The sequence below is a fragment of the Grammomys surdaster genome, unplaced genomic scaffold (genome assembly GCF_004785775.1).
Source record: "Grammomys surdaster isolate TR1022 unplaced genomic scaffold, NIH_TR_1.0 126278, whole genome shotgun sequence".
Taxonomy (NCBI): Eukaryota; Metazoa; Chordata; class Mammalia; order Rodentia; family Muridae; genus Grammomys; species Grammomys surdaster.
Genome location: NW_021621078.1, coordinates 4410343 through 4427493, shown reverse-complemented (window position 1 = coordinate 4427493; position 17151 = coordinate 4410343). Strand labels below are relative to the sequence as shown.

Below are 17151 nucleotides of genomic sequence, written 5' to 3'. Positions count from 1 at the left end.
ACACACACACACACACACACACACACACACACACACACACACACAAAGGGGCAGGGATTGACCAAGAAACAGAACTAATCATGCTCTGCCTCCTGATTGCAGATATAATGTGACCAGCTGCTTCAGGCTCCTCCTGCCTTGCCTTCCCCACTATGATGAAGCATAATACTCAACTGCAGACTAAAATGAACCCTGCTGCCCCAGCTTGCTTCTGTCACTATCTTATGACAGTAACAAGCCAAGAACCTACCGCACCTAACATGGACTCTCTGCCTCCTAGAGTGTTGCGTGCAGGTTTTACCTCGCCTATATGAAACTTATCCCAAACATTCATGTGTGTGTGTGTGTGTGTGTGTGTGTGTGTGTGTGTGTGTGTGTGTTGGGGGATGGTATTGTGCACTGTGTATTTAGATGCTGATTGCTGTGTCCAGAGATTTGGCTGCAGTCCGGATGTTGGCATTGATATTTGGAGCATCTCCTATCTCCAAAGATGTGTAAAAAAATTTTTTCCATGACCTCTGATTGGTTAATAGAGAGCTCATTCAGCCTATGGCTGGGCAGAACAGAATAGGGTGGGACTTCCAGTCTCAGTGAGGGTTGACAGGGCTCCCAGGCAAAAAGAGAGAGAAGAAAAGAGATTGACCAGGAGGAGAAGGAGCAGGAGGATTGGCCGTGAAGTCTCGATGAGGGAGCAGCCACAAGGACACACATGGACCAGAGCAAGCCAGGGCAAGACTCAGGTGCAGGTAGAGGACCATGTGGCTGGGAAGTAGGCAGACATATAGGGTTAGAATAGGAGTCCAGTGTAATCCCTGCTGCTCCTTAAAATTTATTAGGTTTCTCTCTTCCTTCCTTCCTTCCTTCCTTCCTTCCTTCCTTCCTCCCTCCCTCCCTCCCTCCCTCCCTCCCTCTCTCTCTTTCTTTCTTTCTTTCTTTCCTTTTTTTTTTTGCTTTTTCGAGACAGGGTTTCTCTTGTATAGCCCTGGCTGTCCTGGAACTCACTCTGTAGACCAGGCTGGCCTCGAATTCAGAAATCCACCTGCCTCTGCCTCCCAAGTGCTGGGATTAAAGGTGTGTGCCACCACTGCCCAGAATTTATTAGGTTTCTATTTATTTGGGAGCTAAAATGGGCTACAGCAGGCAAAGAAAAACACTGTCATTACTTGGGGGGGGGGAGGGAACCCAAGAATTACATTTATGTGTGTGTGTGTGTGTGTACATATGCACACATGCAACAGAACATGTATGGAGGTCTGAAGGCAACTGTACAAAAGCCAGTTCTCTCCTTCCATCATGTAAGATCCAGGACCCAAACTTGGACCGGCAGGCTTGGCAGCAGGTGCCTTCACGTGCTGAGCTAGCTCTCGTGGCTGGTCTCCCTTCCTTAGACACTCTGTACTCTGGCTCCATAGTTCTTACCTAGCAAGTGGGATCCTGGGGAATGTGTAATAATTAGCTTTCCAGCCCCACTTCGTAATGCTTGCCAATCTCTTTGGTGTAAATACTCCTACCATGCCACCAACATGACACCCCTGGATTCGAAGTTCTCTTGACAATCTCTCAGGTCAGCTGAGTCCCTAACACTCTCAGTTCTGTCACAGAACATGATGCAGGTCCTGGGAAAGAGCATGGGCTTTAAAGTCAGACAGATTTCAAACCGCAGCCTGTCTGATCCCCACATTACAAGCCTGCTGCACCTCTGACTTTCAGCCTAAACTCAGGTCAAGTCTGTGACATCTTTTTTTTTTTTAACTGTGTGTATATGTCTGTGTGTGGATATTTGCAGGTACCTTCAGAGGCCAGAAGAAAGTATTGGATCCCCTAGAGACAAAGTCACAGGAGGCTGTGCACAGCCTGACCTGCTTGGAACTCCAGTTTTCTGTAAGACCAGCACATGCTTTCAACCACCAAGCCATCTCTCCAGCCCCTAACTAGCATTCTTAGTACATTTCTCAAGTTCTGCCTCCTCCATGAAGCCTGCCCTGATCATCCCAGCCTTGGCTTAGTGTTTACATTAGTCATTGTGGGCAATATTTTACAGTGGGTTTTTTTTCTAGTTTTTAATTTTAATTTTAATTTTATTTTATTGACACGCAGTCTCACTGTATAGCCCAGGCTGGCTTCAAACTCACAGAGATCCATCTCTGCCTCCCAAATGCTGGGATCAAAGGCGTGTGCCACCACCGTCACAGAGATCCATCTCTGCCTCCCAAATGCTCGGATCAAAGGCGTGCGCCACCACCACCTGGCTCAGCTCAAGTAGTATTATATCCCTCCTGACCTCACTCTACAACCCTATGTATGGATAAGGCAGGTCAGTCAGTCCTACCTTGTAGATGAGAAAGCTGAGCTGGGAACTGATCATGGCTGGGTGTGCAGACTACAAGGGATGAGGGAAAGCCTGGAGCCGTCCACCCCAGGTGATGTTTCAGCACAGGGCCCAGGCCAGCACCCACCTTGTGTACCCAGTCTTTACAGTCATGGTCCTGCATGCACTTATCCAGCGCACCAGCAGACAGCACCAGTACAAAATTTCGAGCCGCCATGACACTCTGGATGAGCTTGTCTTCGAATTTGCCCGCTTCCAGCTTCTCCACATCGATGAAGACGCTGAAGCCATGCAGCTGCAGGTGCACCTTCAGGAGGCTGCAGGGGATAGGGTTAATACTTTGGCCTGGCCCCAAACCCCAGCCACCTGCCTGCCCTTTCTCACCTGGCTAGCTGGGAACCTGAGTTCCTCCGGTAGCTGATAAAGACATCTGGGGTGTCTCCACTGGGCTTGCCTCCAGTACAGGGCAGTGGGGAATGTAGCATTTCTGGAGCCAAGGAAAGAGACACCTAGGTGAGGGTGGCCCTTCCCCACTACTTATCACGAGGTCCATCATCCTGGAGATTTGGTCCCTGTCTATTTAAACTTCTCAGGCCAGTCTGGACAAAGTGACTTGGTTCAGAAAGGGTTGTCACCTCTCAGTGAGCCCTGGGCAGGAAGAATCTGAGCTTCAGGGGCCCTGACATGAATCTCCAGCTTTTCCTTCCTTCTGAACTGCAGACTAGCTTAGCTTGTTGCCCACAAGCACTCCAAATTGAACCTACATTAAACCCCTCCCCCTGGTCCTTCTTCCTCATTCCTACTGGAAACCCAGGCTTCTGCCTAACATTTTAGTCGGTAAATGCTGGTACCCCTCAGTTTATAGTAGTGTATATAGTAGTATAGTCACCTGAGACACCCACGGTGACTATAAACTGCTGCAAGTGAAGGTGCATTGGCTACACCTGGATATGCTAGCGTCGCCTAGCCTACCTCACAGGGGTCCCAGAGCAGCTACCTCAGTCTGCAGCTAAGCGAAAGCATCCAATGCAAACCCTGCCTCACAAAACCTAGTTTTCTGAACACTGTGATGAAAGTGAAAGTGTAGCCGTGCTTCACATCACCATGGAGGGGAAAAGCTGCAGACGAGGCACTGCGGTGTGTCATCCCAGTGCTGGGAGGTAGAGAGGTAGAGGCAGAAAGATCACAAGTTCAAGACTAGTCTCAGCTATACAGCAAGTTTAAGAGCAGACTGAACTACACAAGACTCTCTCTCTCTCTCTCTCTCTCTCTCTCTCTCTCTCTCACACACACACACACACACACACACACACACACACACACACACACTCAGCTAAATGTAATAAGATAGCAACTGCATGGCTAGGGAACTCAGCTCAGTGGAGGTGTGCTTGCTTCTCGATTGCAGGACTCAGGCTGCAATATGACACACATACACACAAAAGATGACAGAGCATGAAGAATGTAAAATGTGCGTGGTGGTCATGCCTGTAACCCTGGCACTGCAGAAGGGAGGAGGGTGGAGAAAAAGATCTCCAGAGCCAACTGTCACCTAGCTTACCCAGGTGAACTCTGAATTCAGTGGGACCCTGTCTCAAAAAATCATGTAGTTGCCGTGGTACACAATTCAAGTACAGCACTGGAAGGCAAGCTCTCTGTGAGTTTGAGGCCAGTCTTGATTTGCTTAGTGAGTTTCAGGCCAGTGGGGCTACCTAGTGAGAGTCTGTCTCAAAACAAACAAACAAACAAACAAACAAACAAACCAGTGACAAGCAGTAGAGGAAGAAGACACCCCAACACTGCCCTTTAGACTCCACATGCATGAACACACATGCAGACATACAAAGGAACTGCACACATACAAAATAGCAAAATGAAACAGTAGGCTGTGGTAGCAGCACTCAGGAGGCAGAGGCAGGTGGATCTCTGAGTTCGAGGCTAACCTGGTCTACAGAGTTCCAGGACAGCCAGGGCTACACAGAGAAACTCTGTCTCGAAAAAAACAAAATTAAATAATTGATTAACTAATTAATTGATATTTTTTAAAAAATATAACAGAACAAAATAAAAAAAATGAAGATTTCATAGTTCTTTATTTCCCAGAGTAGCAATTGCTTTTGCTTTAGAACCTTATTTTTAAAAAAAGAAAAAAAAAAAGTCCTAGCCAGATGAGATGGCACATACTGTTAGTCTCAGCTTTTGGGAGGCAGAGGCAAGTGGATCTTTGAAGTTCAAGGCTAGCCTGCTCCAAAGCTATGGAGAGAGATTCTGTCTCAAAAATGAATGAAAACAAAGCAAAGAAGGGACAGCAACAAAAGGAATCCTGGAGTTACAGAAGCTGTGACTTTCCCTAAAGCAGGCGTGACAGTCCCTGGCGCCACAGAGGTGGGTAGTGTGTTCTTGCCTAGCGGATGGATAAAATGAAATGGACTCATCTTCTAATAATATCCATAACTAACACCCGGACACATTTGTCTGTTTAGGATGAAGAAAAAAAATAGGCTCAGATCCCAGTTGTCATTTAATGGCTTTTATAACCTTGGGGAATGTGTTCAGATTCTTTATTTTCATTTTATTATCTCTAAAATTAAAACCTATGATGGAAACATTTGGTTACAAGCTTTTCAAAACACCTCAAGCTGGACACTGCCATGTTTAAATCCCAGCACTCAGGAGGTAGAGGCAGATGCATTTCTGTGAGTTTGAGGCCAGCCTGGTCTGCAAATTGAGTACCAGGATAGACACAGAAAAACCCTGTCTCAAAACAACAACAACAACAAAACACCAACCAACAAAACAAACAAACAAAAAAACCAAACCAAACCAAAACAAAACCCGCCAAAAACCAACCAACCAACCAAACAAACAAATAAAAAACCATACATGGGGGTGGGGTGCCACACAGTGCCTGGGGAGGTCAGAGGGCACCTTGTGGGAGTGCATTCTCTCCTATGATATGGGTCATGGAGACACTGATCTCAGGTCATCAGGCTTGGCAACAAGAGCCTTTATCCACTGAGACATCTCACCAGCCCTAAGAGCCTCTTTTTATTGTTTAAAAGGTTTTTAAAGTTAATTTAGAACTTCTACAACATAGAATGGTAATAAAATAATTGGGCTGTCTGTTTTGTTTTGGTTTTTGAGACAGGATCAATTTACATAGCCCTGAATAGCCCTGGGCACATCGAAGTTATGAGATTATATTTTCAAAGCTTACTGCAAGGTCTTGAGAGACGACTCAGAAGTTAAGAACACTGGCTGCTCTTCTCCAGGACCCAGATCCAGTTCCCAGCACTCACATGGTGACTCACAACCATTTGTAATTCCAGTTCCAGGGACTCTGATGCCCTTTTCTGGTTTCTATAGGCACCAGAAGCTCATGAGGTATACAAACATACACACGTTCATGCACATAAAATAAAATCAGTCTTTTAAAAAACATGACTGTGGGAGCTGGAGAGATGGCTCAGTGGTTAAGAGCACTGACTGCTCTTCCAAAGGTCCTGAGTTCAAGTTCCCACATGTGGCTCACAACCATCTGTGATGGGATCTGATGTCCTCTTCTGGTGTGTCTAAAGACAGCTACAGTGTACTCATATAAATAAAATAAATCCATCTTTTAAAAAAAAAGAAATTGTTTAAAAAAACATGACTGTGGTACCTGGGAGATATAGGTTCTGACCCATAAGTGCTAAAGAGTACATTGTTCAGTGAAAATAAGTCAGTAGGAAAAATGAGCTGCCACTGCCCTAGGCTCTGCTGGGACACACTACCAGAACTCAGACTTTCGAGCAGTTGGATACCAGGATAACCCCGGCCCCCTTACTCTAACCCCAAACCACAAATGTCTCACCAATAGTACCTATGTACTATCCTACCTGTCCACACACTCACTCAAGCCACCCCTGCCTGGCTGTCCTTCCTGTTCTCCTTGCCCTCACATATCCCTCAAAGCCTGGACAACCCCTCTTCTCCAAGTCTGAACCTGGGTAACCAAGATAGGCAGTGATTCCTCTGGGCTCCACACAAGTCCTGAGAATGCTTCCTACTGTGGCCACCTGGTGACTGTATTCCTCTTTACTCCTGTTCTGGTACCCATCTCCGGTGGAGGACTCCTTATGGACAAAAGGAAGCAGACTCAGCTTTACATCTCCAGAACCCAGTCTATCCCAGGCAGACCCTCCTCCTCAGGGGAGGCTCTGCATCTCCAGCCTGGTTCTCCCCTCCCTTTCAGGGCTGGAACTGGAGTGGGTTTCCCAGGTGTGCTCACTTACCTCTGGCTGCAGAGAGGATGCGCGTGCGATGCACCCCCAGGCGGATGCCACAGTCCTCCAGGAGCTGCTGTTCTGACACTCGGTGCAGCAGGGAGCGGTCCAGGCCACAGCTGACCAGGCCATAGGTGTACTGGCGGAAGCGAGGATCCAGGCTGCCCAGCCAGTCTGCTAGGTTGCTGCGGTCGCAAGTAGCATAGCTGGCGAAGGTCTTGAGCTCTGTGAGCTCCCTAAAGAACCTGCCCAGGAGGTAAAAGACTATGTAGTTCTGATGCTAAGGGTGCTAAAGATGAACAGGGGCTAGATAAGACCCAGCTGGATTAGACTGGCTGGGGGAGCCTTACCTCTTGCGGGTGATGCTTGATTTCATGGCTAGGTCTGTCTGGAGTTCTTCATCTGTGAGTCGTAGAAGCAAGTCACCATCTACCTGCTGATCCTGGGGGAGGGGTAGGTGTGATGAAGGCTCTCCCCTCGACCCCAAGATGCAAGGGAAAGGAACAGGAGGTGGTAGTGAAGATTGGTGGGACCCTGAAGGTGGCTGAACACGGGTTTCCCACCCCTAAAAGGGCACCTTGGCGCAGCTGGCATGAAGCCTATAGGGCACCCGGATGCCGGTGCTCAGGACACCCCCAGAGGCCGCACGACCCTCAGGGATGCGCCCTTTCAGGGTAGGAGGTGACTGCCCGCAGCTCTACCCGAAAGTTCTCGCAGTACTGGGAGAAGCCAATCTGCTGCAGCCAGGTCTGGACCTCAGCCTCCTTCCAGCTGGCCACGCAGGGCAGGATGCGCCTTGGCACCTCCTCGCCCAGTAGGCGAAGTGCGCGCTTGGCCAGCATTGATGTGGTGCCATTTGTTGAGTAAGAAACCAGGCGTTTCAGGCTCTGGATGGCGCCGATGTCGCTGAACACCTTAGGAAGGAAAATGGATAAGGGCACCTGAGGTTCCCAGCTCCCCAGCTGCCAGGTCAGCATTGATGCAGACCAGGGATGCCCCTCCCTGTTCACCACTGTCACCAACTCCCAAGGGACCTCAGAGGAATGTAAAAGAGATGGATAGTGTAGTGACAGTCTCAAACCTGTCCTATTTAAACAGGCATCTTTTATTTATTTATTTATTGTATGTAAATACACTGTAGCTGTCTTCAGACACCCCATAAGAGGGCATCAGATCTCATTACGGATGGTTGTAAGCCACCATGTGGTTGCTGGGATTTGAACTCATGACCTCTGGAAGACTAGTCAGTGCTCTTAACCACTGAGCCATCTCACCAGCCCCCCTGTCCAATTTAAGAACAAAGCCCACAAGTTCTTTGTAATGAAACTCTAATCCTGGGACGAGGGCGGGAGCTGGTGCTGTGGTCCAACTCCCTCAGTTTTCCAAAAAAGTAAAAACATGGCCCAGAGGAGGGAAGCCGGCTGCTCAAGATCACACAGCAAGTCAAGGACATAGGAAATGCTGTGGTTTAGATCTTGAGCGTGGGGACCCTCTGTGACTCAGATAGCCATTATTTAGCTGAGACATGGAGGTTCTGCCCCAAGGCTCTGAATCCAGTTGTCATCTATTTTCCATACTCTAGGTGACGTAACTGTCCACTGAAGCTTCCCAACTCGATATCTGCTGGGTACCCCAAATCCAACACAGCCACCAGTCTCCCCCCTTCACTGTGATCTCTTACCCAGTTTACATCCTCATATGCACGGCCAAGGGCACCTCCAGCCCCTGAGCATCAATCCTTTATCTGTCCACACCCCTCCCTTCTTCCACTTTCTCCCTTTCTTCCTGCTTTGCTTGCCTGTTTGTTTTTGAGACAGGATTTCTCTGCAGCTTTGGTTGTCCTAGAACTCGCTCTGTAGACCAGTCTGGCTTTGAACTCACAGAGATCTGCCTACCTCTGCCTCCACAGCACTGGGATTAAAGGTGTGCTCTACTACCACCTGGCTCTTTCCTCCACTTTCTTAGTTTGTACCCCCCAATATCCACAACAGCCTAGAGCCACCCTTGTCACACCCGCTTCTATAGCAGCCGGGCTGATCTTTGTAGAAATAGAGGCTCTCGGGGCTGAAGACATGGCTCAGCAGTTAAGAGCATTGACTACTCTTCCAGAGGACAAGGGTTTAATTCCCAGGACCCACATGGCCACTCACACCTGTTTATAACTCCAGCTTGAGGGCTTCTGATACCCTCACACGGACATACATGCAGGTAAAATACCAACAAACATAATTTTTTTAAAAAAATCGAGGATTTTCGATGGTGGTACAGGCCTTTATTTCCAGCACTCTGGAGGCAGCACTCAGAGTCAGATCTCTGAGTTCGAGGTCAGCCTGGTCTACAGAGTGAGCTCTAGGAGGGCCAAAGTTACACAGAGAAACCTTGTCTTGAAAAACAAGAAGAAGAAATCGAGGATCTCCTACTTTAAAACCTCTCAGTATCTCCCTCTTGTTCCCAAAGGCCAAGTACAACTTTGAGTCTTACCTTCAAGGCCCTCTACCTTCTGTCTGCTCCACCTAATTTCTTACAATTTTTTTTAAAAAGCCCTGGTTGGCCTGGAACTCGATATGTAGACTAGGTAACCTCAAAGTCCCAGGAGTCTGCCTGACTCTGCATACATACGTCCCCACCTCTGGGTATGCTTCACTTCATTCTTACAAGTACTCCAAATCCCACTTGCAGATCGCTTCCTCTGAGAAACCTTCCCAGACTCTCTCTAACCCTTGAGCTTCCCTTCCCTAACACCAGTACCTTGGTCTTTCCCTGTAGGCTCTTGATGGCAGCCTCGGCGCACAGGTAGAATGCTCCTATGCACTGAGCCTCCAAACGCGACGAATCGAGCAACAGCACCAGGCTCTGCAGGTCGTCTGGTCCCCGACCCTGGCTTGTGTCACTGGCATCCACCAGGCAGCGGGCGAAGCGGCCGGGATCCAGTGATGCCACGAGGGGCTCGACGAGCGCCAACGTGCCGGAGTGCTCGACCTCGCGTTCCACCTCCTTGTTGGTAGCCAACACCGCCACCGCCAGGCAAGCGTGCAGCCGCAGTAGCTCATCCTCCTTGGAGAAAGCGAGCGGGAAGAGCCACTCCGCAGCGCGCTTCTCCACCATGCACCGCTGCACCGTCTGGCCCCCGTGCAGCGCGCAGTTCGCCAGCGCCAGCGCGCAGTGGCGCAGCAGCGCCGGGTCTGTGCGGCGGCACCAGTACAGCACTGCGTCGAGACCTCCGGCCGCCACCAGCCTCTGGCACGTCTCCTCCGAGTGCTTGAACATGTGCTCCAAGATGCCTGCCACGCTCCGTGCCAGCTCCACAGGCTCGCGTTCCTTCGCCAGGTTCAAGATCACGCCTAGGCCGATGCGCGCCACGCGGTCCCTGCCAAGAGACAGGAGAACTTCTGTCGTGTGGCTGCAGTCTCCGGAGGTTGGTTTTGTCATGGAGGCCGATCTCTGGGCCTCACGAGTGTCATAAAAGACATAGCAGACACTATTATTACCCTTTCTGCTCTGAGCCTGACTTCTGTCTCTGGTTATCAGGAAGCACTAACCTGGCCACAGCCACCACCTCCTCTACACTCTCTCCAAACACAGTTGGATGCTTTTAATTCTATGGCTGATCCCTGTGGCTTCCTGGGTCCTTCTCTTCTGCTTTCTAATTGCAAACAGAACACTCCTTGCAAACGTAGTCATTTCTCGACATTAGTCTCCTCATCTCATGAATGGGAAAGTAATACCTATCTTACAAAAGTATTACCAGGACCAACACAATATTCCATAAAGAAGTTGGAGTGATGCTTAGCCATTCAGAATGCTTGCTGCTCTTGGAAAGAGGTCCAGAGCTCAGCTCCCAGCAGGTCCTATCTATCAGGCCACATGGCTCACAACTCCAGTTCCAGGGAACCTTTGCTCTCTTCTGGTCTCTGAACACACAGGCACATACACACACAGATGAAAATAAATCTTTAAAAAGACAATCCATAAAAAGTGCTTGGAGCAGAGCTGTCACATAGAACTCAGCAAATGTGAATTTGTCATTTGATGTATTACTAGAAGTATACCACTCTTAACCTTGCCTTTGAATGATTCCTCCCCTCACATTCCATGACTGGTGTGTGTTCATTCATTCACTCGGTCATTCACATGTTTTTTGAGGATCTACTGTATGCCCAAGTTGTGTACAAGAGAGGCTGATGTTAAACAGTGATTAAGCCTGACTGTACCTTACCCAGCCCAAGCAAATAAGGCCAGTGACAAGCAAGCAACCAATGAATGCTCCAAATGTTAGCAAACTAGATGAGGTCATGGGATGCATCTAAGGAGATTTTTATCTGGGAAATAACATTGAGAAACCTGCCTGCAAATAGTTAAGAGAAGAGCCTAAGGGGTGTGTGTGTGTGTGTGTGTGTGTGTATGTGTGTGTGTGTGTGTGTGTGTGTGTGAGAGAGAGAGAGAGAGAGAGAGAGAGAGAGAGAGAGGAGCTAGGGCAAAGGTCCTGACACTGATGAGCTCTCCTGTTTGAGGAAGAGAAAGGAGGCCAGAGATAAGCATAGTATTATCTAACATCAGCAAGGAAAAAGAGAAAATCAAGAAGGGGTTTACTTACGCATAGAGTATGTGTAAGTAAATATTCAAACCAACCAAATGCATCAAATTCAAAAGAAAACGGGCAGAATCTTAGACAATATAAAGGAGAAAGTCTATTAGCAAACAGAAGGAGACACTCCAACCTCCTGATAGTCAGAGGCTGGTTGGTAGTCAGAAGAAACATTTCCTAGCAGGTGGGCTAACACAGAGGGCTGAAGGGTTGTGAAAGTCCTGAAGCATTGTGGGAGCATTGCCCACTGGGTCAGTTACTCTGGAGAGCAGGTGATCCCTTCTAAAAAGAGTCCAATTGAGGGTATATCACAAAGGTGCTTAACAAGGTGCTATTTATGAAGAAGGAAGTTGGAGCCATTAATATCAACTCCAGGGGTAATTGGACAGGTGCTCATTCACTGTAACAAATGATTGAGCAGATTTATAACATTGTAACATGAAGGATTTTTTTTTAATTGTTGTTTTTGTTTGTTCCTAGATGGGGATTTCTCTGTGTAGCACTGGCTGTCCTAAAACTCACTAGGTAGACTAGGCTGGCCTTGCACCAGCATGTAACATGAAGAATCTTATGACCCTAACACAGAGTTGGAAAAAGAAACAAAATGTACTACATAATACAGCATCATTTATGCAAATTAAGAACACCTGCACTCAAAACAAGTCTGAAGGTTTTACCTGTAAGAATGTAATTTCAAGTCTCAGCTTGAACTTAAAATTAAAAGATCCTTAAGTCTGAGTTTTGGTATACACTCAAATGTTAGCTGCCTCCCCAAGGCACATCCTGGGAGGAGCACATTCCAAAGACTCAAACAAACATTCCAGGAAGAGAGACCAAGATAAGAGTTTATTAGGGAGATGAGCCCTTAACACAAGTACACCTGGGTAAACAGAAGCCACTTAAGCTAAACCTCTTCGTGGTAAGAGAAAAGGTGCAAATTTAAGTTACTTAGAAACCGGGCCTGGGAACAGCTGTTTGAAATCTTTTATGATTATTGTTTAAGAAGTAATTAACTGTCCTGTGAACTCTGTAAAAATGGTATATAAAGCTGCTTTTAGCTGTGGCTCGGGGCCCTCTTACCTGTGCGTATGAGAGCCCCAGTACACTGGTATCTTATCATCCCACCTTACGTTATTACATCGAATCTGCTGTCCGTGAGTATTTCTGGGGAATCGCGTCCACTGGTTTGGATCCTTAGACCCAATATACCAAGCTGGACACTGCAACACAAACCTATAATCTCGGCTACTCAAGAAACTGAGAACTACTCTGGTAGTGGTAGCTCAGACCTTTAATCTCAGCACTCCAGAGGCAGAGGCAGGTGGATCTCTTGAGTTCCAGACCAGCCATGTCTACAGAGTGAGTTCCAGGACAGCCAAAGCTACACAGAGAAATCCTGTCTCAAAACAAAACAACCCCACAAACAACAAACAAAGTTGAGAATCAAAAGCTCAAGGCCTGGACTACATAGTGAGCTGTGGTCTGGTTTAGGCAACTTACAGAGTTTTTGTCTCAAATAGACAGACATACAGACATATGGACATGCGGACAGACAGACAGACAGACAGGCTGGGATGCAGGTCAATGGCAATGTTTAACATTTGTAAGGCCCTAAATCCAATCTTTAGCATTACAAGAAGAAAAAGAAAAAAGAAAAAGAAGCAAAAGTCTCTCTCACAAGATACATGAAACACATTTGATGGTTGCTTAGAGATTAGGTCAGAAGGATGGTTGGAATATGAGCCAGGAAAAGGGGATCTTCCACTGAAGACACAAGTGCATGCATGGGCTTGCAGCTTTCAGAGAGCTGGTACCCCTGGGAGCTAGCCACACTAGAGCAGAGGGTCCAAAGAAAGAGTGGGGAAGAAATAAGCCCTAACAGTCTTCTCAGCTCCCTCAGGGTATCTCTACTTTATCTTTGGAACAAAGAGGAAGCCACTCAAGAGCTTTGGGAAGGGAGTACCCAGTTCTGGTTTAAGCTTTAAGAAACCAGCTGCTGTGGGAAAGGTATGCCTGAGGCAGACCCTGAAGGCCAGCAGAGTAGCAAGCAGCTGCCATGCTCCAGATAGGGGCGAAGACTTCCTGTCTCACCTAATTCAACAAATGGTGACTCCCCCTAGTTACTTCCAATGACTGACTTAACCAGGGACAGAATTCTTGCTTTGTGGTTGCCACAGTGACCACAGTGCCTGTAATTTGTGTACAGTGCAGAGTCTGGCTAAGTCCTGGACATGCTCTTAAGTCAGCAAAATTTTGCTGACCTCATCACTCAGCCTCTCTATAGCCAACCTCCAAGTGGACAAATGGGTCTGAGCTATCCACCCTGGACTCTGGAACACAGACATTCCTTTTACCAAAGAGAAAAGCTAAGGTTAGAGAGAAGTCATGGCATGTCCAAGGTCACAGAGTTTCTGAATTTAAAATCCTTCATCTTGACTTTGACCAGGTAAATGCCTAGGCTATCCAGGCTAGAATGTGCATAAGAAATCATCTCAGGACTGGAGAGTTGGTTCTGTGATTAAGAGCACCGGCTGCTCTTCCAGAGGACCTGGTTTCAATGTCCAGACCCCACATGGTTGCTAACAATTCTTTATAACTCTAGTTCCATGTATTATAACATCTTCTTCTGACCTCCATGGGTACTGTACATACATGGTACACAGGTATACATGTAGACAACACATTTATACACATAAAAACAATGAAGCCATCTCATCTAACATTTTTTCAGAGGACTAACCTCATCGGGCCCAGAGAAGTGAAGGGCTTACTCTGGAACACCAGTTCACGGCTGGAACCTCATTCTGACCTCTAAGTCTTAGCCTCCAGCCCTCATCTTTTCCTATGCCCAGACACCTTTCTGAAGGTAAAACTGTGGCTGGTTGTGAAACTGTAAATTCACTTCCCAATTCTGTTCTCTGAAATTGTGGGTCTAATGAAATGGCCACAATCTTTGGAGATTCACAGGCCTAGTTTCAAATCCCAGCTGCCAAGTAAGGATACATATATATATATATATATATATATATATAAATTTTCACATATATATTCAAATATTTACATATTTGTGTGTATTTATGTGTTCAAATGTTTATATATGCCCTTCCCCTCTCTGGAAGGAGATACAAAAGGCTTGTTCAGTGGTTTTCCTCCACAGGTGAGGATTTGTTGAGAACTTTTAGCATTGTACCATTATTTGTACATCTTTGCAAGTTTTGAATTTATGTGTAACAGTTTTCTTTCTCTATATTAAAAGTAGTCTCTTCTATTATTCATTCAATATTCTGGAGGAAGCCATTTATCTTCCTCAAAGATATGCTCACTATATTCATTCTGTCCCCCTGGTGGGGTGACTTGTGATTTTAGAGGACTGATAGCTAGGTGGTGTCCTCACTGGGTGTTACAGGGTCAGAGTTGAAGAGCCCTACACTGTTGACAGTTCAGGGGTGAGAGACAGTGAGCTAGAATTCTAGGAAGTGGCAGCATCAACACCCTGAGGAAGTCCAGAACTGCCAGGATGGCATGGCAAAAAGAGGCATCGAGGAGACTGATGGATGGAGGATAAACACGAATCTTCCGTGCGTTCCCTGCTTCTCTCCCTTCCAGACTTGTCCCTGATGGATGAAAGCAGAGCTCCTAGGTTTCTGGGGAAGGAGCCTTAGGCATAGTGGGACTTGTGCGCTGTCCTTGGTACTGAAAAGGCGTCCCCATCTGTTTGGGGACTTGTATACCAGATACAGATTACCTTCTCAGAGCTGTCAATAATGAGGATAGTCATTTTCATTCTTGAAAACTTATCGGTATGTTTGCATCGTGCTTCCTGCACCAACTTTCCACAGGTACCACCAGTTGTAGCTTCCTGACCCACATACCAAGCCCACACCATCCAAACCGGGCCCCAGCACACTCAGCAAGCACTCACTCCATTTTCCAGTTCTCCATACTCATGGCCTATCCCAACCAGGACAGCAGATGCTAGACGAGAGTGGTTAAGCAAGCAGAAGCCTATATTGGGTCTCCCAACCTAAATCGTTTTGTTTGTGCTTTTTTGACAGCTGTGTAATTTCCACATATCAAAGGTGATTGAAAATGCTAGAGGAAACACCCCATGGCACCTGTGAGGGCTATGTGTTGGAAGTGACTCTTCTAAAAATTCTGAGCTGAGAGCCTGAGATTTCTGGCGAGACTAGGAGTGTGACAGCCTGTTTTGGTCCCCGGGAAAGTGAGCCATCCAAAAGCTTCATAATAGTTCAAGGAAGATCTCAGGAGGTAGGCAAAGGAGAAACAGTCAAGCATAGTCTGTTCCCATATGCAGAGGAAGGAAAGATACCTCAGTTTCCTCTGCCTCCACCATTTCATGCCAGCAAAAAAACCCTTTCTGTTCCTGATCAGACCCTGTAGAATGAGGTCATGTGGCCTGGTAAGAGAGTAACACAGAAAGGCACCCAGATACAGGGGAGAACTATGGGCTTAGGGCGAAATCAGCAACGGGATGCCATCTCCAGCCACCTCCACTGCCCTGGCCGCCCCACACCTCACGGCGCTCTCCCTCACCGGTTCTCAGCCACCAGGATCTGCTCCAGCAAGCGTGCGGCCTGCACTCGGGTCTCTAGTTCCGGTGCCTGAAGCAGCCGCAGCAGCAAGTCGAGGCCACCGTCCAGACGTATAGCATCGCATAGACCCTGGGCCACCTCGCGGCCCACGGCCGGCAGCAGCCAGGCTTCCTCTACCAGCTGGAAGACCTCGGCGAGGCCCGCGCCCACGGCCCGTGCCGCGCTTGCCTGTTTCAGCTCGGACAGCGCCTGCTGCAGCTCCGGCAGCGAACGCTCCAGGGCGCCCTGCACCTCAGTGCCCACCCCAGGAGACACTTCGCGAGACCCGCGACCGCCCGCAGCCCACCATGGGCTGGCGCCGCCACTCCGATCCGGTCCCGGCACTGTCAGCCGATCGGCGCTCGGCCGTGGGCCTGACATGGTGAAGAAGCGGCACAGTTTGTAGGCGGAGAAGAGCAGCGTCAGGACCATGGGCGCTGGGCAGCAGGGGACATGCCAGGCCTGGAGGGGCGGGGCCTGGCGGAGCGACCCCGGCCTTGGGAGGAGAAAGCAAAAAATCAGGACCTGGAAAGGGCGCTGGGCCACAAGTTTAGAAGCAGAGGGAGGAGGGCAGCTCGGGGACTCAGCGGCTTAGGAAAGAATGCAGGGAGAGAGTAGCATGGACCAGACGCGGGAGGGTAGAGACGCCGGTGCCCGGAACAAAGCGTAGCTCCAGCCTCAGTACCGCGAAGCTGAGATGCTCAGCAGCAACCACGCCTCTGAGTAGCGGAGTCAAGGATTTGACGCCCCGCCTCTAGGTATCACAGGCGCAAGCCCCACCCCAGTTCTCAGCCACGCCCACACCTGGCTCCGCCTCCTCTCCCTAGTTTCATCTTTGTGGTATGCAAAATGTAGTAGAAAGGGCTATAAAAAGCAGTCCTCCGTTTCCCATCGCTCGCCCGGCGCCCCATAATGTGGAAACAAGCTGGCTGAATGTATCCACGTCCCCTCCGGATGGTTAAAGAATCGTAGTTGAGATTCTTAAAGCCCTTTAATACCGGTTTCCACTTCGGCTTCACATGACTGTAGGGAGTAAAATTTAGTGTTTCATTTTGCCGCTGAGATTACTGCGGTCCATAGAGAAGAGACGCCAAAGGTACGCTCACCTGTGATTACAGAACAGGAAACTTAAGGGCTTCAGAAGCGTGCCAGTGCCTGAAATTCGGTCCCAAACCTGGGACTCTACACCAGTGAACATTTTCTTTATAGAGAAATCACACTTAGTATGTGAGTCTAAAAAGTATGCCCAATGAGTCCATTTTATTTTATAAATGAGTCATTGAAGGTGGGGCTAGGAGTGGTGCCCTGAGGATCAATGAATTAGTGGAAGCCTCAGGAATGACCTCTGGGACTGGAAAGATGGCTCAGCCTTTAAGAGCA

The 17151-nt window shown here is 48.2% G+C and overlaps 1 protein-coding gene across 1 annotated transcript in view; it reads right to left on the bottom strand.

The window, feature by feature from the left end:
* Sarm1 (sterile alpha and TIR motif containing 1) overlaps positions 1-16478 on the bottom strand; it is a 23843-nt gene extending 7365 nt beyond the window's left edge. Inside the window, exons 1-7 of the mRNA XM_028759328.1 lie at positions 15734-16478; positions 9343-9961; positions 7296-7508; positions 6945-7036; positions 6604-6839; positions 2714-2816; positions 2457-2646 (exon numbers count right to left, since the gene is read on the bottom strand). Coding sequence (XP_028615161.1) covers positions 2457-2646; positions 2714-2816; positions 6604-6839; positions 6945-7036; positions 7296-7508; positions 9343-9961; positions 15734-16203 — 1923 coding nt within the window. The 5' untranslated portion in view covers positions 16204-16478. The remainder of the gene's footprint in view (positions 1-2456; positions 2647-2713; positions 2817-6603; positions 6840-6944; positions 7037-7295; positions 7509-9342; positions 9962-15733) is intronic.
* Between the last annotated feature and the right edge of the window lie 673 nt (positions 16479-17151).